Consider the following 27681-nt stretch of genomic DNA (forward strand, 5'->3'; position numbering starts at 1 on the left):
AACCCACAGACCCGAGACACTCCACGCCCAACAGACTTCGCTGTAAGAGTTGGTAGCACCTTGGTTGTTGGTTTTCAGGATCTCGAAAGACAAATGGCGTCATATGTCAATGGTTATTATTTTAGGCAAGAATTATCAGCAAGAGCTTGACTTGATTGCCACCTTTGCCATACCACAGTGACAGAGAGATACTTACATCTACAACTGTATCTCTTCCACCTTGTTATAGGTGTAATACAATTGGGATGGAACTTCTAGAAGAACATATGGCTAAGAGAAAATCTCAATAGTCACCATTTCCTTTTGTTTCAGTACAAACTGAAATAAAAAAACAACCTCTCTTCAGCATAAATTTGAAGCTCATATCTAGCTCATATTGTACTTAACCTATGAAACTAATTGTTTTTAATTTCATATTTTATATTCTTCATAATCCTCCTTTACAAATTAATTTTTTTGTTTTGGTGTCTTAGTTCTCTTTTCCCCACTTTGATTGAACAGCAGTGGCAAACAGTTGTAAATAAAAACATTTGAGTAGGTACATATTTTTCACCCCATCATGTTCTCTTTCAGTATTACAAGGCATCATGTTAGTCTTTCCTGTTCTGTTGCATGGTGATTTGCTAACAGCAATAAGTAAAGAAAGCAACTTTATTCCTTCTGAACAGCTAGCAAAATTTTCAAAGGGGCAAAGTGATTATGCTTTTTGCAGGGCAAAGCACTATGGATAATATAAAGGGTCCTTAATGTATAGAGATAGGAAAAGGTGGCATCAGACCTTGGGGTTCCATCTTATAACAAAAGCACCCAAATGGCCAACAACTCCTGATGACATTTCAGCATTTCTAGCTAAGAATGGTTGATCTGACCACTCAAGATGGCGAGCCACAGCCACTGGCTGTCGGGTTCACAAACTATTTTTGTCATAAGTATCTCTCCTTGTCTTCCAGAGCCACCTTGCTGTGCAGATGGAGAAGGGCGTTGGGACAATCTGTCACTAAATCATGCCCTTCCCCAAAATAGGAGAGAGGTATTTTCCATTCAGAAATCTGGATTTCCAAGTAAAAAGTTTTGGAATCTATTTTGGTTGAAGATAATTTTTGAAATTGTATTATAACATGAATTGTATATGGTGGTACTTATTGTGAACGAGTTAAGCATAATGCGGAGTTCAGCTTTGCCTTCTGGGCTTCGGCCTTTGACCCTTGGATGCATTTACATTGTCATTTGATATAGTTCAAGGAGGAAACACCTGCAGTTAATGTGAAACTTAGGCTTTCAGCTAAAAGATATATAGTCACTGTAACTGCATGACAGCTAAGCACTGTTGAAATGAGCTGAATAAACTCAAACAAGAGAAATACCCTGAAAGGAGCTGCACATTTTGCCCATTTAAGTAAGCTACAGAGTGGCCTGGGTGGGAGCTGGGGGAATTACCATGAGGTACTGTGCAGAGGTAGCAGTACGAGACTGCTTTAATTTTCAGATATACTATTAGTTAAAAGTCAGAGCTGCAGGATGTGAATGCTGCCAGATGCAACTGTTCATTCCTGCAAGCTAGTCAGCATACAGTTGGAGATCTAGGGATTAATTCCCAACCCCACATCTCAGCAGCTGCTTGGAGCACATAAGGAACTGGTACTGCAGAGCTCTTGCACAGTCAGCGTTGCCAGTCCAGAAGCAGCAGCCTCCCTCCTCTTCCTGCCTCTTGTTAAAAATACCCTTTGGATTTTTCATCTGCCTTTTGTTTAGACTTTTGCAGGAAGAAGCCATTTTGTGCTAGAACTTGTGGGGTTTTAAAACCAAACACCAAATATAGTAGCAAAATTGCAGTCAAATCCTACATGCTGGCAGTACTTCATGTAGCTTGTGTATCCTGTCATATGATCTAACTTGGTGAAAAAATAAACATGCTCAGCTGAAGCACATAGAAACTGAAAGTTTGCCTGAACACTGCTGCAACAAAGATTTTGTTATTTAATGCCACACTGAATATGTGCTGAAAGTTTTTACTCATATTTATGTGTACTTTTTTCTCTAGTTATCTTTGGAAGGTGGATCTAATAGACCCACCTACCTTCAGAGCAAAGTAGCATATAGGCCCTTTTGGTGCAAAAAATATTACAGAATTAATGACAATCATAAGGTTTGATAAAATGAAAAAAATTTCAATTGAAGGTGTTTCTACTATAAAAAAAAAGCCAAGTCAGAGTGAACATATAGGCAGAATTCTGCTGAACACTTGCAAACTATGGATACATATTTCTGAGCTGATTCCTGAGGCTTACTTTATAGCTGATGGAGAGAACTGGGAGCTCCTCTTGCCTGGAACAGATATTAGCTGTACACCCACCAAAACATGCTTTAAAAGTTCCTGCATTTTTCAGTTATCTGCAAAGGGAGATTACACTAAATCCTCTGTGTTCCAGACTACCCTGGTTAGGTATTTTTTACATGTATGTATATATGTATGTATGTATATAGGTATAGCTGCATCTGATATACATAGCTCTCTAAACCTGAGGGAAATGTGTCCTGCATTTCCCCACAGTTTAGAAGAATTACAAGCATTTCAGTCAATATAGCCTCTTATTTTTAACAGTAAGATCCTTGAAGAACCGATTTTAAAGGTCTAAGAAGGGAGCTCAGCCAGTAGGAATGGGCATCACAAAGGTCACCATGCAGAGTTGGGGGCATGCATACTAAGAAGCATCCAGCAGGAGCCCACAGAGGGAGTTACTCCCAAACCTCCTCTTTCTCTGGGAGGCAGAACACCTGTGTGACACAGGGGTTCAGTTTTTGCACAAAGGTCTGGTGCATCAATGTATGTTATTACGAATCTCAGGGAATTGTGCTAGGTAATGTGACACTGAACTACTATTTATTTGTCTCTGCAGGTCGTATAATTGTATGAGATGAGACTATAAATATGTTAGTTGATTATCTAAAGTCAGTTCAGAGTGGGGTTTTTGTGCTTTGTAGGATGTCTAATAAATTCAGCTACAAATTATTTATTCTAGAGAAGGTTTGAGATCACAGAAACTTATGATAATACAATAGTTCTTTGTACAGAGCAATCACACTCTGCTTTTACAAATTCACAAAATGTAGAAGCGTTTGCCTCATTTGTAATGCTACAGTTGGCTGCAGAATTAAACTCTTGATGGAATTAAGGAATCTAATATTCACATGCCTGTATTGTCAGTGGGAACAGATACGACTTACTTGCAAGAGAAATCATCATGGTACTCATTGTGACTAATACAGTCTCAGCTTTTAAAATCTTCTGTGTGAATTCAGACCTTGTAAATCTGGATTCAACAAGTGCACCTCCTATCGATAAAAACAAGTGTGGCATTGTGTAATCAGTGCCCTTTAGCAATTGCACAGATGGATGGTGCCTCTCAGGAAAGCAATTACTGTCTGTTCTTCAAGCTTAGTTCTAAGGCAACCATCTCACAAAATGGGGGCTTTGCCAGCTGACTTTTAATTAGCATTATTTCAGAAATGAAGAATGATAGTGGGGAAACAAGTTACCAGATTGCTATAATTGATGAAGCAAGTGAGTGCCCAATCTGGACCACTGGTGCAGAGTTAGTGTGAACTAACAAGATGTTTTACAATGTGAAGTCAAAATAAAAGTACGTATGTTTCACCTTTTCTTTACTTCCTGAAGAATGAGGAGAATCATGCCAACCAGTTAACTCACGGTCTTCTGGCATCATTGCTGTAATAGTTCAGATGATTTCCTGGTTCAGAAGACGTGCAAAGACCCAAAACAAAGCTGAAGCTGTGTCCAAGTGACAGCTGTTCACAACTCTGAACCTCCCCGATTTAGTTATTCTATCTTTGGCAGCTACAGATAATGGCAGAAATTTTCTCTGGTGCATATTCTTCACCATGCAAATTGCAGAGCACACTAGATAGCTGGAGGCAGTTGCAAACTACCAAAATATTTTGCGTCACTGCCACTGTTTAAGGACAGTGTGAATGTGTTCATATGGTTTATACTTATATTTGTACTGACACTATGCTTCAGTTTAGCACAGTTCAGAATGACTTTTAGTTTGCACTGAATGGAAATAAAAACACAAAGGGTAGATCCTGCTGTAATAGGAAAGGCAGCTTTGATACTGTCCTGTTGCTCCCTGTCAATTACTTGGACCTTTGAGGACCATGTGGTGTAACCAACCTCATCACACCACCTCCCCATGGCTGACCCTCTTGTGATAGCCCATTATCTTTCCTTGGTCTGCATTTTCATAGAACCATAGAATCAATTAGTTGGAAAAGACCTTTGGGATCACCAAGTCCAACCTTTGACTAAACACCACCAGGTCAATTAGACCATGGCACTAAGTGCTATGTCCACTCTTTCCTTAATACCTCCAGGCATGCTGATTCCAATGTTTAATCACTCCATTACCTTCCTGGGCAGCCAATTTCAATCTTTAATGACCCTTTCTGTGAAGAAATTCCTCCAAATATCCAACCTGAACATTTTGTGTAAGGCAGCTTGAATACACTGAAATGTTCTGGCCTACATGCTGTATCTTTGGCCACTCTGTACTTTTTTTCTTGCCCCTCATGTTTGCACTCATCCATGTGTCTAATCCCAGTTCTTCTCAATTTAGGCTAGTGCATGTTAGTTGTTGGCTTGTTTGTATTTTTTTTTTTAAGAAAGGACATCAGTGGATTTCCTTCTGCTATTCAGCAATCCTGAAATAAATAATCCCTCTTACTTGTAGCAGGTCCAGGTATTCAGGGCAATATTCAGTAGAGTGTCTTCTCTGACTAGTCTCATGAAAATCTTTTACCTTATCAAAAATATGTTAGTTTAGTCCAAGACACATTGTGATAGACTGCTGCACTAAGGGTTTTTGTCCTGGATATATTTATATATTTTTTTAAATTTTAAAATATGTTCTGGACATGATTAAGGAATGTTTAAAATCTGACAGTGAACATAAACTCTAACTTCAATATGAATACATACTTTATGGCATGCATACAAACCAGGATTACATTACATTTAGGGATGTTAATAGCATGTAATGGATTTTTACAATTTAGATTTTTTTGTACTCGGTATTTTTTTAGTAGGTTTTAGCTTAAGACCTAACCTGTGGCTCATAATGCCTACAAGCCAAAGGGAATAGAGGCTGGCAGGAACCAAGGAGACTGGGTATGAGGCCTGGTTACAGCAAAGTGTGAAATTCAGAGATAGCAAACTGAGAAAGGTAACACAGAAGATACCAGGGAGAAAACAAATTAAAAGCAGCAATCTGCTAGTGTCATTTTTAAATGCAGCTATTTGAAGATATGTGCATGAGCTAATATGCAAATATTAATATAGTGAGAAATCAAGTGGGATGTCAACCATATGCCATCATATAAGAGAAGCCCAAAAGAACTTCCCAACCAAGCTTATTTCTGATTTTTCACACAGCTGAAATGGGAGAATTTGATGTGTTTATCTCTAATATAGTAAATTCACATGCTGCTATTGATAAACATTTAGAATCTGAGTAAGAAATTCTGGTGTTAATGTATCTGTCCATCTAACAGGACAAAGCTGCAGCACAAAAATCATGACATGGTATCATGTACATTATCAGTACAAAACCAGGAAAACCTCAGTGTTCAATTTAAGAAAAAAAATTCTTAAATTCTACAATGACTTGCAAAGGACAGCACAGGAAATATGTAATTAAAGCAAACAGTTGCTATTGTATACAATTACAGGTTATTTTCTTTAATTCCTCCACTTAATCTGATGATGCATATAAAGATGGAGGGAGTTAATAGGTCAACATGTCTTTTAAAAATTGCTGCAGTACTTTCACAGAATGAGCTCCCTTAGTATCATCAGGAGTGCAATTTCACATGCAAGAAACCGCAGAAGTTTTGTTTTAGAGAAAAAACCCTGTTCTATCAGGGTTGAGAGCTCAAATGATGCATTTGAATTATGCTTTATCAGACTAGTTTGCTCCTGCCAATTACACTTCCATGCTAATGCACAGCATATTGGTAATCACAAGATTTTAGAAACATATTCCAGCATTGTAACATTTTAAATATCCATTCCAGTGCATGCTCAAAGGTGCATTTGAACTTTTCAAAGAACTCTTCACACACTCTGAGCTGCTGCCTGTTGAATTACTTACAGGGATTTCCTCAATTATAACAAGTTCTTGGAACCAGTAATTTATATTTATCTATCTCCTGACTTTAAAATGTCTACAGGATACTAAATTGGTTTGGGTTTATTGTAAATCAATGTTTTAAAAAGACATGGCTTGTTCATTAATGGTCCCTACCATTTCTAGTCAACTTCAATGATAAATAAAAAATGGATACTCATGGATCAGGTACTTTAGAAATATTGGACTATTTGGAAAGTAATTACTTCTTCCAGTTTCTAATTTTAGAAAAGGTGTATCAACACTGCCTTAAGTGGCTCTTGTAGCACATAGGGTATTTAATTTCTTTAAAATAAAAACTAGAATCTCAATAAAATTTAAAATATTTTTTTAAAGTAAAAGCAAGTTTTTAAATATATTTGCAAAAATAACCTTGCATGCTTCAACCAGCGTTCAATCACTTCAGCTAGAACGTTAGATAATGATTACTCAAAAGTGAAATGAGTTATCACCTAACCTGAAAATACCAAAGTTAAACACTAAAACTAATGAATTTTTAACATTCGTTCAATTTTATATTTGAAACATAAGTAATCTGATGAAAATTACATTTACTCTGATAATATCAAATTGGAAGTCACCTTCACTAAATTATGCTAGATAGTCTGTTCCAGATTCTAGATGGGACTACTAGAGGCAACTTCACTGTCTTAAACAAGTTGATGGTCTGTAATACAAGGGCATGCATGGCTACACAGAACTCAGGCCAAATATATGGAAGCTACATTTAGTAATGACTCGTAGCATAGCCTCTATGATGAGATAATTCACACATAAAAACAAAACAAAACAAATCTGGCCCAGCCTGGTAGGTGTTCGTAGTCCCACATAGTCACCTACACCTGGTGGTGGGGTGAAGGGAGAACAGAGATTGTGAGCCAGTGGGGGAATCTCAACAAAATGAAAGACAAACACATGGCCAGAAATTATGGCAGTCCTTCAATGAAAGTCATGTGGACTGGAAAGCTGCCAAAAGGTGTCTCTTACCCATGACTGCTTTGGTGAACTCTGAAAACAGCTTTGCATTACTTTAACTGAGGGGCTAGTCAGAATAATTGCCCTCAACTAAGATGATAAGTGGTGACAGTACCAAACTACAGCTACTGTCACTGTTCTTCACACCAGCACCAGGAGCAGTGATTTTTACTATTATCAGTATTTCTTACCTTCCTGAGCCCCTAGAACTGCATTACTTATTACACAACTCCTGACAGGGTCATTGGTTCTATCTTCTTGCCCGCCTCCAGAGCTGTTTTGGCTAGGGGCAAATTAGCTGTGCATAAGGTGCATTTCCCCTTACCTGTTTCTGGTGTACAGCAAGCTGCCTCCCATTCTGGTCAAGTTCTTCTCACTCTCAAAAGCTGCCAACAAAACCATTAGACTCCACATGCAATTGGTAAAAATTAGTGTCTCCCATCTAGAAATTGTAATTTCGTATCACTAATTAAACAAAAACACTGAATACAGAACATGGAAAGTAAGTGTTACTTCTTTTTAGGTTTGAGAGTCTTCTGCTGTCCTGGCTGATCCTGTGGTAAGTCTGCCCATGTTCAATATTAAAATAAAAAGTAGTGATGTATGCTGATTATTATGGCAGGTAGATTGTCCAGTCCTCATTTTAATGGTCTCGTCTTGATTTCAATCACAGATGTACCCCTGATAGAGTGAATCAGAACCCAGTGCTCACACCTTTATGACTTATCAGTACATCAGAATACCAGGGTGGAAATACATACAGGTTCTTCATTGCGCCAACTGTACACATGCAGGTTCTCAACACAAACTTAGCAATGTAAATCAGCTGTACAGATACAACATATTCCTCTGAAGCCTTATAAAAATACCAGTGCAACATAGAGCTATTTTACAAAACAATCATCTTTATAGAAAGGTATTTTAGTGGTATATGCTGAGGTAAATAATAAAACCAGACCCAAGAGAGGGCACGACCAGTGTTAAGGAGAATGCCGGATGAAATTTGGCCAAAAGCCTGTTTTATAAAAGCTAAAATTTACCTACCAGTTACGATCCCTGGTAAGGTGCTTATTGCTGTAATACTTCAATATTATTCTTCAGTTTACAAATTGAAAAATATATGAAATTAGATCTGTATGAATGTTAGGTATTAGTTTTCACAAATTTAAAAAGGCATTGTACCAAGTTTTCTTAATCGTTTACTAACCAATTTGATTGTAGCAGGTAAATAAACTACAGCATACATTTTACCTGACACCATGCATCAAAATCACCATAAAAACTAAGTTTATCAAAGTCCAAGTCCACAAGGAAAACATGAAAAAGTGCAAATTATGTACCCAGTATTTCTGTCACAGCTGTTTTTCCTTAATATGGCATGAAAAAGGTTTACAGCATATATTAAGAAAATTCTTACAAGTGCTCACCTCAATGTTTATATATACAACATTTTGCTCAAAGTGCTCACTATATGAAAAAAACTGATTGGATAAAAATATTTAAACAGTGCTTTCTGAACGTTCAGGAAAAATTAATATAATACATCAGTCCCATTTGTTTTCCTCTTCACTCAGTGCAATGAGATGCAGAAGTCACATCAACTTCATGAAAACTTTTTTTGCCACATTGCCAGAAAACCTCAGTTACAGTGGCATCCTTGGTGTCCCATTGGGAGTGGGTCTTTTATTTTTTTGCAGGTGGCTTTGATGTTTTCGAGATCTTACTACTTTCATTCTTACTTCAAATACTTCTTGTATGGCTTTTCGAAAACAATGGAAATTGTAGTCTATTAATCCTACAGAGACAAAAATGTTTTACATATTAACAAAGATATTCATATAAATAAGGTAATGAAAACATTGCTTATATTCTGTGTTTAGTGAAATACCATACTCTCTGTCTGGAGGTCATATTCAGTGAACTGTCCAGGAATTTTTTCTGTGCTAAGCAAAAACACATTTGAGAAATACAAATAATTCAGTAAGCATTACAGCTTGATACAATGTCTGCTACTAAATATGCTTGTACATTTTAAGAGAAATCAAATAGAAGTTCATTGGCAGACAATAGATTGTTAATTTAATAAAGGGCTTTGAAGAAATGCTCAGTATACTAGAAGAAAGATACTGAAATCTTTCATAAAATATGGTGTAATTTTGGAAATCTGCTTTACAGAATAACTGTGATAAAAATAAGTACCATCTATCAATCAAGAAATATTTGTTTTTTGACAATACATAAACTTTTAAATGGATACTTGATAGAACTATGACCAAATCTCAGCCAGTTATATTTCATCTTACACTGTAATTAAACAGTAACACAATAGACATGCTGTTGGATTAGATACTTACATAGTAGGCAGATAACATTACCATGTCAGTGGGCTGAATGTAATCCCACAGAAAAGCTGTAAAGCCATATTGGTAATCAATTGGAAGACTTACTGAGTGCTACAATTCTGTAATACCACAATATAATTTTAGAATTTTGGTAGTGAGCTCATGACCTCATTTAATATTAATCCCATAAGCTTTCTTAACTCAAATACTGCATCATTTTCTACTTCAGTTTTCCTAACAGGAGATGCATATTTTTAAGTGGTTTAAATCCACCATGTTACACTTTGGTTTTATTTCCCAGAAATCGTTTTCCGTCTCCTTGTAGTTCACACAAATTTACTTGGAATTCCTGAGGCACAAAAAGCTCATCTCCACTATAATACCAGAACTGTACTGCAGAAGAGTGAAGGCTACCAAGTGTCCCAACTATGCAGACACAACTTCACACAGTTATGGACAAACCCTAATGGTGTTTATTCGACATGGTGTCTTTCTGAAACGGTGCTGTTAGTAAGTACGCAGAAATAACACTTCTTATGCTTTCTACAGAAAGCAACTGTATCCAACATTCATATGCAATAGAGGCGGTAGGGGTATGGAAGAGACATTTGACCAGTTTAAGTTCTATCAAAAGCTCAACAGGCTGTCAAACCAGCAGACATGGTACAAGTGCTGTGTTCACAAATACACCAACAAAGATGGGGCACATGAGCCCAGATGACAGCTTGCTCTTCCGCTGCTGAGTTTTGGTCTTAGGGCATGTCACAAAGACCAGCAACTCAGTGAACATTGTGCCAGTGAGCAGAGAGGTCATGAACTAAGGGTTCAGTATTGACTTTTACCAGGGTCAGAAAGATGACAGAAATTTTACACACTTTAACTGCAAAATATTAAAGCACTCCTAATTAGGACTAGGTCCTAAATATGCCAGTTTTCAAAAGCCTCCTTTCAGATATAAGAAAAGCAATATTATTCTACCAGTCAGTTTCAAAGTTTTTCCTTTGGCTATGGCAGGCAAGCTGGTGTCAACAGGTACAAATCAGTGTCAGTCAAGATAAACTGACACAGTCTGCAGTTGCAGGTGGAAGCTTTACTGCATTGGATGTAAACTTTTAAATGCTTTTGTATCAGAAAGTTGTTAAATATGTTTATGATTTCATTCCATCTTAATGCCTGCACAAGTACTTTCATTCCTTTAAAAATGTTATGTAAGCTTTATCAAGCTGTACTTACCTCAATATTTACGATACAGTTAACTGTTAACAGCTAATAAAAATCTCAGTTATTCATTAACTCACTAATATAAGGGAAAATTAATGCAATACTAGAAAAGGGGAAAAATACCTTTTCTCTCAAAGCTTTCTTCTCTGACAAAACAAACAAGAGCGAGGAATTTTGTCACCTCTTTTAAGTAAAGGACAGTTGTATTATTCAGTTTTATGATTGCCATTGATTCTTTGTCATAAGGAGTTCCAGTGCCATCATCTTTAAGCCTACAGAGCAGTATTCAAACAAACAAGAAAAGATAAGACACCAGATTAGCTAACAAAAGTACTGCTACATAGCTTCTCTCACCAAAGATTCTAAAATTTTATGAAATCTTCATTTTAATATTTCAGGGAGACTCTTCTTCAAACTACACACTAGTAAACTAAGAAGACAAAGAGATTAAATTATTTATCACATCACACAGCAAACCTTAGATCTGGGGCTAGAAATCAGATTGATTGCCAAGTGCTTGAACTGGAACCTTATTTTTTCCTCTGTAAGTTACCACCCATTTACCATAAGGCTGCTTTTCTTTTAATCAGTGTTTTATATTATGACTTATCATAAACATGTGAAACAGGAGGTCTGTACTGGTAACTCCAAACCCAGTAACCTTGCTCAAGTGGTAGCAGCTGACTGATAGTTTAAGACATCATGAGACTTTCCTCATGAGACGCTGGCTTTTGCAACATCATATTATGAAAAGAGATTTCTCATTCACAGATGCTGTGTCATGATGATCAGTTTTTGTACACTGTAACACTGTAATTTTATCCTCATTCCTGAATGCACACACAGGTATTGTTAAATGGATAGTTATCACCAACCTCCCAGAACAATTAGTCTTAATAATATATTAAAGTGGCAAATTCCACAGATGCTCCAGGAATAGAGGACAAAAAATAAATTGTAATATTGTCTTTGTAGCTAAAAATGGCAAGCAGATCTCTGGTGATAAATGCTAAATGGCTACACATCCACAGTGCAAGAATGATATTTTGTAAATAAAGAGTTCCACAAGTGGTGTTGTACAGATAATTATTAAATGCACACTCTTTTGAACTACACAGCAGAATCCTTCTCTTTACAAAAATCAGCATATTTTATTTTATACCTCTGTAAAACAAGTTCTTATGCAGTTACTCAAGTGATGACTCCAAAATCTGAAACAAACAGTAGAATATACAAACTTCAAAGATTTTATACAAACTTCAAAGATTTCTAAAAGTGTTTTGTTTATTGTTCCAGTGCTAATTGCACATGTGCACCAGGACTCTCCCTTGTACCTCCTCTAAGACTGCAAGAAGTCTGTCAGTGGGTACAAATGCAAAGCTAGCCCAGCCTACCACTCTCTAAGCATGTTGTGCATTGGCCTCCAAGTGTAAGCATATTGGTGCACTAACTCTTAATGTGCCCCACCTTTCCCAGGAATGGCAGGCATTACAATTGGCCAAGGGCCAAGCCACTGAACACGTAATTTGCAAGGAGATGTACATGCCAGCCCAGAAGGTTTCCACTTGCTAATGTACCAGAAGGGGAAATTGAAAAAAGCACAGAAAGGTCATGTAGGGAATAGAAGACAAACTGAAGTGAAACAACTCTCTGAGGCTATTAGAGGCCACTGGCTATTAAATAAAACTAAATATGGCCCACTTATTTTTAAAACAGGAGGCATCCTGTTGATTTAATCCCTAGGGTACAAAAAGATGATGTTTCCTTTTATTTTAGGTTGGTTTCTTCTGGCTTCTTCCTCCAAATAAAATTATTAGCATAGAAAGAGGAAGATGCTCAAAAGAGACTGAACAGGGAACAATGCTTGTTGCTGGGAAGGATCAGTCCTTCAGAAGACAGCCGTTTTCTCCTCCCCTGTCCTGGAAAATTATCCATTCTCATTATTGTTTACACCTACATTACTAAAATTTTGAGGCTATTGAGATTCTCAGTACATAGCTTTATGGAAAACATTCACAATTTACTTACCCATATATACAAGAAATGTCAATGACAACATCTATCATATCACAGCAGAGCTCGTAAGTTTGCATATCCACTGGAGTGCTGTCTGTTGCAATATAGATCTTACTGACTACATCAAATAAAAATGCTTTTTCAATCCCAGAATTCTATTCAAGAGAAGAAAAAAAAAAGAAAAATAAAGTGGAATCCATGTTTTCAAATCAACCCCAAGTTTTTCTGTTCCCTTACTTGCCTGTTATACAAAAAGTCTAGGCTAAAGAAATTAAATTGCAATTAAGCTCATTCTGAAAGAACTGTACATACAGTACTATTGTATTTGTAGCAAACCATAATGCTCACAAACCTTCCAACAGTTTCTGCCTCTGAGCAGACATAATTCCAAGTAACACTCCCAAACTTCTTCACCTGGAGAGATTTATTTTCAATGGAAAATGAGGGAGAGCAAGGGGGGAGCAGAAAAATCTTCCAAGTTCAAGATTTTTGTGTTTTAATTGTAGCAACAGACATAAAAGCAAGCTCTAATCTAAAGTTATTCTAACTGGGCATACAAGAAGATAAGAAAGAAGGGAAAGAAATGCTGATGGACAAAGAAGACAGTATTGCTCAAGAACTGATTTTAAAGGAAATTATGAAATTTTTTAAATGCAGTCTGTAACTGTTCTACTGTCTGGTTCTGTAAAATATCTTTTAGGATCACAGGAGAGAGACCAGCGTTGTGATGGAGCCTTCAGGTTTCATGTAGTACTGGTAGTTAAAGCTATGTTTAAAATGCTAAAGCTTGCTAAAATGATGACAACTATGTTCCTGTGATCGTGCCAAGCTGATTAAGACAATCTCCTTACTGGAGATGTATCGTATTCACAGCTCTGAGAAGCTAGCCAGGAATGCTAGCTCTTACTCTTTGTGTAGATAAGGTAAACTGCCATAAGCCTCTGCTTCCTGGAAAAAAAAAAGTGTACTTCTTAACTGAAAACAGTAGCCTTGCAGGCTGATGTCAAAGGATTACACCTGCGCAGCTGTCCCAGCATGACAAAGGGCAATTTTTTTCCAGTATTGCTAAAGCACAAATTCTAAAATACTCTTCAGTATTCATGTATATGGGAAGACAAGAAATTTTCTCCATCCAATGGAACTGTCTACATACATGGGACTCCCATTTTAACATGGTTTGGGACTGCTGCCACAGTAATTCTGAAACCACCAAAAACCATACTGAAAGTCCCTAGCAAGTTTTAATAGTTTAAGCTTCTTTTGTACAGTTACAGAACTTTTCCATTTTTTTTCCTTCTTTTCTAAGTCAACTATTTAACATATAGTTAAGTAACTAAAGTGACTGTCCTGCTTTCCATATTTCCTGAAATAGGCAGAAAAATTTCCAACACTACATATGCTATTGAACAATGGCCAGCAGTATTTTGGGCATTTTCTTCTTAAAGAGGCGTCACTGTTTCATCACTACACACAGAGCTAAGGCTGCAAACATCCATTAGCAATAACAGAATATAGAGGTGAATTTCTTGTATTTCATAATGGAAAAGACTGAGTGGCCTCTTTCAGTTAATCAGTAATGAAAAAATATTAAAACCAAAGAACACATTGTGGATACTTTAGGTAAATGGGCTGAAGCACAGAATGTACAAGAAGAGTCTCAGAGAAATGGCTTTGTTCAACCTGAAGAAGACTCATTCCTATCTACAAATACCTAATGTAAAGGTTTAGAGAAGCCAGAGCCAGAGTCTGTAGCTCTTCTCAGAGCTACAATGTTGAAGAGCAGAAGCCAAAAGGCACAGGCTGGAGTTCTGACTTGATAGAAGAAAAAAAAATTAACAGAAAAGCAGTGAAGGATTGGAAGCATCGGACCTGAAAGTTTGTAGCATTTGTATCCTTCCAAATGCACAAAGCTGAATTGGACCCAGCCATAACCAACTTGCTGTAACTGGCCTGACTCTGAGCAGCAGCTGACCTCCAAACATCCCTTTCAGCATACAGGGTTCTATGAGTCTGTGTTCTTTGAGCACAAAGAACAAAAAGGTATGCCTATTTATGCTGTTTGTTCTAGCCACATATGGGGGTTCTGTAATTTTATTTTTCAAATAGTAATTCTGACAGCACATCACACAGTTCAACAGATGCTGTCAAATAAGATTAATTACAAGACTCTTTTGAAATATCATGTAAGTACATAGCTGTAACTCTTTGCCAAAACGGTATTTGAAAATACAAGTCATTTCAGACAGAAGAAGCTGAAACTTGAGCCCTGCAGTGTCATTCCTGAGAAGTCAATTACACAGTTTTGTATTACAGAAAGAGATTCATAGCAACAATTTTAGCTGTACAGGTAAGATGCACTTTAAATTATTAAGATGACAGTGACAATATAGTAACATTTAACAGTGAGAAGTGATTTTTTTCATCTCAGAGCTCCAGGTGTTGCAGCCTGCCTGTACTTGCAGTGACAGTTCAGAAAGTTTTCTGAACTTTTGCCATGAACATCTTAAGACATTTTGCCATGCCAGCAGTTACACCTGCTGGTTAAGGGCAGAAATTGGTCTCTTAACTTAAACTATGCTTGTTTTCAATTGCAACGGATCCATTGTGGTAGACCTGCTGAGAAACTGTACATATCTGCTTCTTCAGAACTTTGTATGGTGATAGAAACCTCTGTGAAATGGTAGGATGGACTCCCAGGAGTAGTCACCACTAAATTTACCCACATGCCTTCAAATATTTCATTTGGCAGGGTTTTTAATACAACTGTAACCGAAAAGTCAAAGGATTTCCAGGATTTTATGTCAAAAATTTCCAGAATTTTTGTGTGGAAATTACTCAACACTCCACCCTCCACCCGCTACCCCTAGCCCACAAAAAGACCCCAAACAGAAATTGTAGAAACAATAGTAACAAGTCATAGAAAAAACAGGAAAAGGTGGATAAAAAGTACTGTTCAAAGAGACATTACATCATTAATGCTTAGGGAAAATTACAATAAGAAATCAACTGTTTCTGTTACTGGAGCTGGGGGGTTCCTTACTGAATGAAAGGGTCTGAATAAACACCAGTTCTCTCTGACACAACCCTACAGTCTGCAGAGAAGATGCAACATGTGCTAAAGGCACTCTGAATCAATGTAAGAATATTCCACAGTTGATCTGAACCAAGAGAGTCATTGTGAAAAATCTTCAATTAATATATGAGATTTTATTTTGGATAGGTAAAAAACATGAGGTACTTGAAATTCAAACCATGTTTCTCAGCTATATGGGGTGTGATGATGTAGAAGACAGTTTCTATTACTAAAATAGAATGGATTCAGTAAAAGTGGTAGTATTCCTCCAATTCCTAGGATAGGTAAGCAGGCCCATCTTTTTCTGTCTTTAATGTATGAAAGTAAGTCAGAATTTGGCCCTAAAAAGCAACTCTCAAAAGAACTTAAGAGGATATTGCCAGTCACATCCAGTTAGTAATGAATTTTGGACAATTATTTAAATAGGCCTTACATCACACAGCAGATTTCATGAATTAATTTTTATCACTACATTTGAATTTGCAGATTACAAAATTTAAATAATTATCAAATCTGTATATAGTTTTATTTTTACTATAATAATTGTTTGTCTTAATACATGCTTCTTAATATCCCTCAAAACAAACCAAACAACCCTCAAATGAAAATATGCTTTCCCATGTTACACAACTTAATTGGTTGATAACGCCACAGTAATTAAGGAACAGGCATATGAAGCTGGTTAAGTTAGTCAGGTAAGATTAATGTGGATTTTTAGTGCCAGTTATTTAAAGACTTACAGGTCATTACATTAAAGAATGCAGAAGCAGTATTATACACTGATGGTTCCTCAAACGTGCTCACACACTGTGGTGTTATAAACTTGGGAAAAAACCTGCTGTGAACTTAAGAGTGATTGCAGATCTGTTCTTGTAATCATCAGCTTTTTGTGTTGGAAGCCTCCATGGCATAAATGAAAGCACTTCCTCGTGAATGCTGCTGCAAACTCAAAAGTAGAACGCGAAAACACCCATGCCCTGATATCCAACACATTGGCTTCCTGAGGTAAGGTGTGACCAAAATCCATGCCAAAATTTGTTGTTACTAAGTTGCCAAGGTAAAGAGGCACCCCCTAACTTACTGTATGAGGGAGAATGATGCTTAATCATCCTGTGGTTGCAAATAATCATTCCGAGTCTCTCTGTCTACAGACAGAAGATACTTGTAAAAACAGCAACCATGCTCGGGACACAGTGATGCAGCTACACATGGCCCTAGGTAATTTAGAAACTGGAGCAAAGAAACAGTCCGAGACTTTTCCCATACTGAACAGGGGAAACAGCACACCTCCCTCACTTTTCTGGACATCCCATTTATTTGAAATTCTTTTTCTTCCTTACAAACTATACCTAATATTGTAGGTGTGATTGAGCTGGGTGTTCAGACACACAAGCAACTGTCATCAGTCATTCAGGAAGCTGCCTGTGCTAAGTTCATGTGGAGATTCTGTACAAACCTTTCACCAACTCCAAACAGTGAGGAGACTCCATACAGAGATCTAACTCACAGAGTGACTGGAGTGGATCTGACACAGGGAAGACTATTATTCAGCCAGCTTTCTCTGTAAGACTGTGTGCCAAAACCACTATCTAATTGCTCTAGAATTGTTGTCATAATTTCGTCATTACTTTTCTGTCATGGAGTTTTGAGACTACATGATAATAACTGGTATACAGTCCAGCTGTTTTGGAAGAAACAGATCTTTGTAGCAAACCATTATGAAACAGTATAAATGTGCTGTTTAATAGTAAGAGAATAACTTTTGGAATGGCCTTCCACTATTCCTAGATTTCTCTGTCACATCCAGCTTTTATTTCTCTCCATTTTCACACTGAGAAACCATTAAGTCTAATTTTATCTTATTATTATCTAATAATATTTTATTATTATCTAATAATATCAACAGGCTGTTTAATTATATTAAATAATTTCTTATGTCAAAATTGCAAGAAGACACAACAAAGTATCTTGCTTGGAAATTGAAGCTTCAGAAATTAAGAGCTAGATGCTAAACACATAATTAGAATATTGTGAGAAAAGGTGCAGTTTTTGGAGCCACTAAGACCTGATATAACAACCATTAAAATAGGGAGTTTCCCCTTTTCACAACCTACTCACTGTGCTCCCCCTTCACTCGCTGCTCCATGTTTCCATCTCTTACCTTGTGCCAGAAACAAGAGCATGTTGGGTTCATCCATCACCTGCTTTTAACTAAACAGTGCATAAATGCATGGTATAGTAACCCCATGAGGGAACATGAGTGTCAGAACCAGTAGAAAGAAAAGGAAGGGATTAGACATACAGGATGAGTGGAGCAAGCAATCTCTTCCACAGTGGTAACAAACCACTAGATATACAAAACTCTCTAAACTGGCCTTCAGAGTTAACTATGGAAGTGGTAAAAGTTGTGGTGGTCTCTTGTCTAAAAATTTCACAGCATAAGAAGATTTTCTTAAGCTTGGTAAACATCTAGTACAAAGTAAAATTAATTCTGGGAAGCACTACAGATAGCTCCCCATATGAGGTCAGACTAGATTATGTTCCTTTAAATATTTATTCATACAAGGTTTAAGTGCAACTTCAACAAATACATGCAACACAGACTTTTGCAACATTCAGATTGATGTTTTGAGCAGAAAAGTGATGGCTGCTACCCCACTTTATGTGACTCATGTAATACTCTGAGTATCTCAGCAGCTTATCAATGCTGTTTAATAGACATGGAGGTGATGCCAAGCTGCATGGAGGTGCATTTCAACTACGTCCTGATAATTTCTCTGAGAGTTCACAATGCTCATGATCTCTAAGAAGGCAGTGAACAGAGTATCTGAACATGCATGTTGGACACAGCCAGATCTACAGACAAAGGACATAGTAAGTACTTACTGAAATAAAGATGTTAAGCAGGTTTTCCAGTGTTGGGAGCTGTGGAATCAGTTTCTGTACCACTTTGCTAAATGCTTCAAATATAGAATGATCATATATACTTGTCAGATAAAAGCTGTAAAAAAATGTCACCACATTTTCCTTTTAGCCATATACTGTGAACATGATGTACCTTTCACAATATGAGTGAAATTAAAATATTGTCAGACATTAAGTGCCTACACTAATGCAATTATCCCCTGTGATCAAAAGTCATGATATGATTGAAACACAGGACTAAATCTCTATATTAAAGAAGCCCCCAGCCTTGACAGTGAAACCTATAACTCAATGTAGAACTTTTTAATGCAACTCCCATGCTGGTACTCTTACAAAAATATTTATCAAATTTCAGGAGAGGAGTATTACTGAGTATGTCTATTGTGGTCTACTTTTTGAAAGCTGTGGACCCATTTATCAGTGCAGTGATGCAGTTGAGTACTTAAGAGCTCTAAAGAGCTGGCATGTTCATGGAGCAGGCCTCTCTTTTTGATATATTTGTACTTGGCTTTCAAGTGCTAAGAAAGCCATGACAACTTGATGTCCTCTGGTTCCCAGTCTGCTAAATCCACTGCTTGTCACCATTAGCTACAGTAACCCATTTTACCAGAAGACACAAGTCAAAGATACAGCACAGGTCTTCCCAAGCAGCTCCAAGTAGTCTGCAGCAGTGAGGACGAGTGACTGGGAGGCACAGAGCTTTCAAAAAAGGCAAAAGTGATGTGGTGGCATATACACTCCATGACCTGGAACTCTACTGGTTGTTGTCACTGTCCAAGCCAACTTATTTCAAGACAGCAACTGCAGCAAAACCTGATAGGATTCTGGCATGTTTGTCTGGCATCTGTTATTAAGCAGCTCTCCATCTTTCCCTTCAAGACAGCAATCAGAAATAGGATACTTTGGCTCAGGTCAAATGCAGTATCTCTAATTATCCCTTTCCTTCATATATCAAAAGCATGTTGCCTGCTACTTCAACAGGACAGAAAATGGTAACTTATCAAATAAGCTGCTCTCCTCTTTAGCATTCTCTGCACAGCAACTTTTCTCACCTGAGGTGGATCTTCTCCAATCCTGCATCTGCAAGATCATCATTTGCCCTCTGGTGAATATCCCTCTGTGTTTCAATCTTATGATCATCAGATAAACCATCCACTTTATGGATAAAGATTTCAAAGTTGATATCTGGATTCACTTTATAGGCTCTGGTCACAGTAAGATGCAGCCGAGCTAATGCTTCCATATAATCATCCTAATAAAGGAAAAAGAAGAACTACAATTTAGGAAGGTATTTAAAAAAGATATATTATATTTTGTGATACTTATTTTTAAATAGTACTACAGCTCAACAACAGCTTGATTTTTTTAATGTTTTGTAAGTAGAACCCTGAGCCTACATCCAGCATGTGCACCAATCTCATGCTGTCAGCACTTAGGAATCTGAGCAAGAACCTTAAGATGTTAAAACAAATTAGTTAACTTCCAAACACACTGCAGAGAGAGATTAAAAATAGCCAAGCAGCTCTTCACGTTTTAATGAGTTCTTTTTAATGTGTGTTTGTGATGTAGATTATTTATTTGCTTTGAAAAAACCTGTGCTTTCCAACTCATTTGTCTATTGCTGAAGAAAGAAAAAAAAAAAAAATAGCCCCTTTTTTTACCTGAGAATCAATAACAAATATCAGTGCTCCAGTGCCTCTGAAAATCATCTCATAATCAAACGTAGGGTCAAAGAAGTCAATTTGCCCAGGAAAATCCCATATCTGAAAGTTGACAAAGGAGCTGTTGGAAACATCCTCTCTGCAGATCTTGTTTGTGCTCTCCAAGAAGAGAGTCTCATTCGGCGACATTTTGTGAAAGACAACTTTCTGAATGGAAGACTTTCCACTTCTTCTCAATCCCATGAGCAGGATTCTTGGCTTAACTTCAGTACTGAAGGGATCATTGAAATCCAAAACTAAATAAAATCACACAAGAAGAAAAGGAATATACTATGGCAATATAATTAGTAACTGCCAGATAACATGCATTTGATATTTATTTTCATAAATTTTTATTTTAATTTATGCAAATGTTACCAATGTTTAAGCTTAGAGAGCAGTGTTACAGGCATTTTGACTTGAATTATTTGCCCCTGAGGGTATACTATCAGAAAATCTACTTCTCACCTCCAAGACAGAAACTGCAGAAATTGTATGTGAAAAGTCTGTTATCACACATAGACATCTTTAAATACCTAATTTTATTCTAATTAACACTATGCCACATATATTCTCCTTTAAAAGAGTATCATCTGATAACAAATACCCTTTCCAGCAGATAGCTACATCACTATGCTGGAAGAACAGAGTAAGACGCTGTTAAGTACCTCTGCATGATCGTTCTACCTGAGGGCTTCCTTTCTCTAAAATCAATTAACAAATAAATACATTAATAAATGAAATCATACATGTAAGGAGCTACAGGAAGAGTTCAACTCAGCAGACACACAGTGATTCTATGTTGCTTACAGTACTGAGCTCTCGAGGAGTCCTTTTCTAAGGTGCTTAGGATTTCACCTGCTGCTCAGTAATTTGTGTTACAATCTGTAAAGGTTTGTTTATCCAATAAGATTACAGCATATCATCTGCCTATTTGCAAAACAAAGCCTGGGAACACGGGTTTCATTGTGTTACCTACCCCAGTTTGAAACTGACACTACTTTTTCTGGTGCTGATGCAGTTATACCAGCATCAGGTAGTTCCAACAGTAAGCTATGCTGTTATATATGTAAGGACATGAATATATAGCTATCCATTCCTGTAGGCAGTTTAGATTCAGGTGTCTCTAATCAAAACACCCAAAGCAGTCTAAATTGCTGCATTTAGTTGGCCTAGAACTTTGGAATGTCCTTTGGTGCTGAGGTGAAATGGCACTGCCCTTATATGTAAAAAGCTTTGAAACACCTCTATGACTCTGCCGTGTCAAACATAAGCAGAGCAAAATAAAAGAGTTGTCAGTGCTAAATCCACAGAGTACAACTCAGTATTTTAAACCTGACCTCTGTGTCAGTATGTTAAACCTGACCACACAACAGGCTAAACTTATTATCCAGTGAGGTTTGTTAGACCTTCTCCTATCCACTGAACTACAGACTATTCAGATTATACTTCATAGCACAACATAAATGCATTTCTTTTTCTTTTTTCTGCTGGCACACATTTATTCACATGCATCATTCTTGAATGTGCCCTGCATACGTGGTCAGCTTTACTCCCAAAATATGAAAATCCAAAACAAGAAACCTCAGTAACAATTCAAACCTGCCAATTTATTACATAGTCTTATCAGCCAAAAAAAGACTGAAAGCTTAAAGGAATTCTTTGCCTAGGAGCATGTTTTGCACCCAAGGGTGGTGACCGCATCTTGTGCCTTCTTGTGTGCCTGAAGCCTCACTCACAGCTTTCAGAAACGCAGGGGCAGGGTATGTCTGCCAGGAGGGTACAGAACCTTGTCCAGTTCTTTGTGCCTCCCAAATTTGAGTGAGAGAGAACTAGGGCTTCTTTAACGGACAGTATTGCACTGTTAGCATAAAACATCTCCTGGCACCATCTACTGGCTTGTGAGAGGTTGTGCCATTCAGTGCAGGTCCGTGTCACCAGTGACTGACAGAAGTTTTCAACTCATTATGGGAGGGATTCTGTCTATTTCAAATACAATTGAAAGTGGTAATTGTTAGATATTACCACTTACTGTGGTCTTACCAATTATCACACATGAACACTGCCAGGCAGGAGTAGTGCACAGGGGAAACACTTTCAGGCAGAGCACGCATAGGTAACTGTAAAAATCTCATCCTGTAAACACAGCAATGGCCACTTCTGATGGTCTACACGCAACAAATTTAGGAAGTAAGAAACTGAGGTCAGCATGCTCCTCTACTCTTCCCATCAGCTTGAACAGAGGTAGTACCTCCTGTGGCTAGGAGAAAGATGTGCCTACAATACTTCACACCTCCAGAAAAATAATAAACATCTGCTCTGAGATGATGTAAAGGTATTTTATGTTTTGGGGGTACAGTCTTGTCAATAAACCAAATATGCAAGATTTAATGGTGCATCCTTCATCTCACTCTTTTTATTTTTTTTTTTTTGCCAACAGAAGGGAAAATAATTTATTCAAAGCTTTATAAAGACTTTATAAAAGCATGTAAAGAACAGTCTTCAAGTTGAGGCTTTATTGCATGTTTCAAAAAAACAAAAAGTCTCCCATTTGCTCTGTATGCAACTGAACTTACGAAGTCTCATCTAACATGGATTTGTACTTTGTGTCCCATTCCTCTTCCCACCACAATAAGACCAACTTCCTCCTGTATGTCTTATGACATCTCCTCCAAATAATAGATATGACATGCTGTGGCTGATCTGGAGCTCAGCACATTTCAGTTGGCTAGTCTGTGTACACCCGTCTGCCAGCTGCTGCCGCAGTGAACACACAAAACTGCTCACTTGTCCCTCTGAGGACACTTCATTTAGCTTTCTCCTCTTTTCTTAATGCCAGTTTTCATCAAACTTGTGGGAACTTAATAACCTTTGAGACATCTTTTGTTCAGATCTGGTTGAAGGTAGATTGCATTTTCCAAGATTCTGACCACTGATGAGACAACCAGAGGACGAGCTACATACCTAACTACTTTTTCTTTGAGAAACAAGCTAAAAACCCACATATATCTGAAGAAATATTTTAAACAATTTGGGAGTTTTTACATTGTGGTATTAAATTATTCCAGGCTGTTAGATTTTTACTGATAATGCTTAATAGAAGGAAATTGCTTTCTATTAAAGACATACTAAAAAAAGTTACAGTTTAAACTGCAAACAGAATTAAGGATGAGAAGAATGACGACCAGCTCTTCTGCTAGTAAGACTGTTACTTAGCATTTGAAATCCTGCCAGTTCAAAGACAGGGAAATGTAAGAGTATCATCCAAACCTGATGAGATAGCAAGGCTTCTACAGCACTTCCCTCTCAGAGAGAGTTAAGAGATTACCTTATATGTAAAGGAATTGGACGATGCATTGCCTGCCCACATTCCTTTGCTGGAGTACATGACAACTCCTTTTTTAATTTGCCACAGAAATGCCAGTAGATGTATCTGCAACTTCCCAGACTAGGTTACTGAGTGAGATCATAATATGCCCAAGAGAAACACTAAACTCTTCTCTGTTCTATAATGGGAAAGATAATTTTCCCTCTTGTGAGATGCAACACATTTCCTGCTTCATTCACTTTTGCAAAGAGTAAATGGTTGTAAAATGCCAGACTCGAATGCATACCAACAGCCCTTCATATTTCAGCTTTTCTAAGCAGCCATAAAGAACAGAAGCCATACTGGTTAGAGGCCATTCCTTTGAAGTATTCACAAATTTAATTCAACAAGCCTAAAAGCACTTTCACAGAAAAACACTCAATTCCTCACAAAACTTCTGTTAACTGCAGCTGTGGCCTTGACTATGGAGTGTGTTTTGCAAGCATTGCAACATGCAGAAGAGCACAGCTCTGAGGAGGTGAGAATCGCCATGTAGCAGTCCTGACCTGTCTCAACAGTACACAATGAATACTTCAGTATCTCCTTTATGCTATTAGATATATAGAGATAATTAAACAGTTTTTGAAGCCCATCCTGAATTCCAAATCAATTGCAATTAATTGTCAAAGCAGGTGACTACCCGTGCTTTGCGGGAGTATGGGATGGGGATGCCACTTTCTGTACATCCCACCAGCTTTCAAACATCCAAATAAACCATCACAGCTCATCTGTTCAAGTAACATAAAACCAAAAGGAATTAATTTGCTCATATTACCATCTGCAAGGTAACAAGCCTCTGAGTCTAGTTTTGAACAAATACAGATAATGATGATTTTTTTTCCCCCACTAATTTTAAGTTTTAACCATTTCTGTGTAAAGAGGGGTAGCAGTCACAAACTTTCTACTCTTACCTTCAAACCCATTAATCCTGTAGCATTTCCAGTACTGCTGTGACTGTGGTATTTGCAGCACTTTGGATTGCTGTCAAGACAATGCCCTTACAAAACACATGCAATGAACAAATTCAATGCTAACCCATGGCCTGGGACTAAAGAGTTAACAGAAAAAGCTTGTATGCAATTAATAAGGCTGTTCAGCCACTGTGGGTTCATAGACATTGCAGAAACACCTGGTGGAAGGAAATTCCTGTGGCTACAGAAAAGACTCAGAAGTGTCTTTTCCAGAAGACCAGGTTCCATGCTGCCACAAGTGCAGCACTCTGCAGTTACCACTCTGCAGTGGTATGTCTTAAAGCCACCTCATTGGACACTCTGCAGAGGACTTTCCTGCTTCTAAAGACTTTTTAATTGCATCTATAAAAAATATGATTATGCTTTATGTAAATTTAAGTGTTTTAAGGTGTCTGAATATGACCCTAAGTGTAAACGAAAGACAATGATTTCAGCACTGAAGCTGGAGATACAAACCCAGTATAGGGTGAAGGATGACAAATATGAAGTTCTGAAATCTTCTGCATGCTTACAAGAAGAAACTATGCTTTTACTTTTAAGCCTAGCTTCTCTCTTCACTGTCAACAGCTATGAATTGAAGCTATTCTTCTTATAGTGCCCTTTTCATTCTTTCTTTGTGGAAAAGTGGAGACAAAGACACTGAATTTTGGACTACTTGCTGTACAGAGCCAAGAAAAGAGGACAAAAAAAAGGGGAAAGCCCCCTTCCCTGCAGCCCTGTGTTACACAAAACACAGATCCAAATCCCAGTCCCCTCTATTTCAGTTGTTGTCTCCCTCTTTCTCCAGAGAATTCAAAATGAAACAGAAAACCAGGGAATCTGGACAGTTAGAATGGGTTTTATTTTAATTCTGTGTAAAACAGTCCCTTTATGGACTGTCTTCTCCTGCTATTCAGGATGTAAAAGCTCTTTTCTGTTAAGTACAATATTCTGGTGTTACTATAAAGAAGCAATTGCAATTTTTAGCAGTCTAACAAGTTCCTATTCAAAAATATCCAAAAGAATTTGTCTGAAGACAATATATGGGTTACTTCTCTACAGAAAATACTAAGTGTAGCACTAAAGAAACACATTAAAATTATTCTTTTTGTATCAAAAATACAGCAATTCTTTAGCAGGTTCAAGTAAGACTTTATTTAGTCTCAGTTATAACTCTTATAGTCTAACATTCCTATAGGTTTTAACCATGAAGGCTTATGCTGAAAGCAGTGACCTTCCTCCACTCCCCAAAATTACATTAGTCAATGCAACACCTCCCATGGCAGCCTGCAGGACTGGGCCTTTAAGGAGAAGGGTTCCGCACGCTAATATTGAAGAAGACTTAAAACATGCGGCCTTTTATTATGCTCTTATAAAAAAGCACATTTTTTTTATCCTGTGATCCTGAGAGTTCTCCAAGCTCCTTTGTGAAATATGTCTCAGAAGAATGAATTCAGGCTCTGAATGAACGCAACAGGCTCTGAGCTGGCATTTCCTTTTTCTACTGAATGAGACTGCCTTTCCTGGTAAGCCCGTCCTTCTCAGCATCACCATCCATCCTGACACGGACATGCAGCGAGTAAGGCGGTTCCTCACAAGCACAGACAGACGGACATTTAGCAGAGCCTGCCACTGTGGGACTGACACTCGCAGCTGCGGAGCAGCCCCGGACACAGAGCTGCGTGTGGCCGCTGCCTTTTATAGCGTGACACCCAACCCCCCACCTCCTTGGCACTCTCGGGTCACATCATCAAGCTGTGGCCTCCAATAACTAATAACTCTCACCCCAGACTTGAAGAATACTGATGAGAAATTACACACACACACACACTTTGCCCGCACTCCCTTTGCCTCCTCTCTTTCCCAACGCTTCCTGCTACCTGTCAGCCTTGCCCTGCTCCTTCCTCAGAGCCCCCTGCACCCTCAGACCCACCGAGCACCCTGTCTCCGTCCCGGCTTCCCATGGCCACCTCCGCAGCATCCTCGCTCCGCCCGGCCTCCCAGTGCCCAACCCTGTCCCCAGCTGGGCCTGCCCTCCTTCTGGACGCCTCGTCTTTCCCCGCACCGCTGTCCCTGGCTCCCCTCGTGCCCCAAACCCCGCGGGGAGCCTCGCCTCCTCCCTGACCCACATCCGCGGGCCGCCAAACCTCACCTCCCGGCGGCGGCCCCGCGTCCCCCGCCCCCGGCCCCCGCCCCGCCTCACTGCACACCCGCACTCGTTGCCGGCCGCTGCTCCGCGGCCCCCTCCGAGCCCGGCGCTGCCCCTCGGCTCCCCGGGAGCAGCCCCAGCCCCCGCCCCCGCCCCCCGCGGCCGCCGCCCCGCCGCCGCCGGTGCCGCTGCGGCCGCCGCGGGCGGCACTCACTCACACGCCTCATCGCCGCCGCTCTCCGCGTCGCCGTCCGAGAAGGACTCGGCCCCGTCGGCGTAGCCCGCCAAGCCCACGATCTCCTCCTCCTCTTCCTCCTCCTCGTCCCCCTCTGCCTCCTCCGGCAGCTTCCTCGGCACCTGGCTCATGCCGGCCGCGCTCCCGCGGGGCTGGGCGGCCCCTCTGCCTGCGGCAGGCTCGGGGCGCGGGGGGCGCAGGTCCCGCGCTGGCGCCGCGCCCGCCGCCGCCGCTCCCCTCCTCCCCCGCACGGCGCTGGCGGAGCGCGGCGCAGCTGCCGGCGGGGCGGGCGGGGAGGCGGCGTGACCCGCGTCACCTGACGCGCCCGGTCACGGGCCGCCGGGGCCTCCGCGCCCGCCCGGGCCCGCTCCGAGCCCGGCCGTGCCGCCGGCGCGCAGCGCCGCGGGCAGTGCCCGGCGCTGCGGGCTCACCGGCGGGTCCGAGCGCCGCCGCCGCTCGCCCGGCCCTGCTGTCCCGAGAGACACCCGTGGGAGCGGTGCACACGCGAGGCGCCGCTCCTTCCTG

At 39.2% G+C, this 27681-nt stretch overlaps 1 protein-coding gene across 1 annotated transcript; it reads right to left on the minus strand.

Moving 5' to 3' along the window:
- Positions 1–4978: 4978 nt before the first annotated feature.
- Positions 4979–27402, minus strand: RRAGD (Ras related GTP binding D). Its single transcript, XM_021545580.4, has 7 exons — positions 27140–27402; positions 20417–20712; positions 19808–20007; positions 18717–18831; positions 12770–12912; positions 10865–11013; positions 4979–8973 (listed from the first exon to the last, which is right to left on the minus strand). The coding sequence occupies exons 1-7, from the start codon at positions 27285–27287 to the stop codon at positions 8822–8824; spliced, it is 1203 nt and encodes a 400-aa protein (XP_021401255.1). The 5' UTR covers positions 27288–27402; the 3' UTR covers positions 4979–8821.
- Positions 27403–27681: the final 279 nt, after the last annotated feature.

Source organism: Lonchura striata, chromosome 3, assembly GCF_050655825.1.
Source record: "Lonchura striata isolate lonStrDom1 chromosome 3, ASM5065582v1, whole genome shotgun sequence".
Taxonomy (NCBI): Eukaryota; Metazoa; Chordata; class Aves; order Passeriformes; family Estrildidae; genus Lonchura; species Lonchura striata.

Bases quoted from the DNA above. Each gene is read 5' to 3' on its own strand.
- RRAGD (XM_021545580.4), bottom strand. From the start codon at position 27,287: ATGAGCCAGGTGCCGAGGAAGCTGCCGGAGGAGGCAGAGGGGGACGAG. The intron at 18,832-19,807 runs GTGAGAAAAGTT...ATTTTTTTACAG, and splicing joins TTGGAGAAGATCCACCTCAG to CTTTTATCTGACAAGTATAT. The intron at 8,974-10,864 runs GTATTTTTCCCC...TTGTCTCTGTAG, and splicing joins AGAAAGCTTTGAGAGAAAAG to GATTAATAGACTACAATTTC.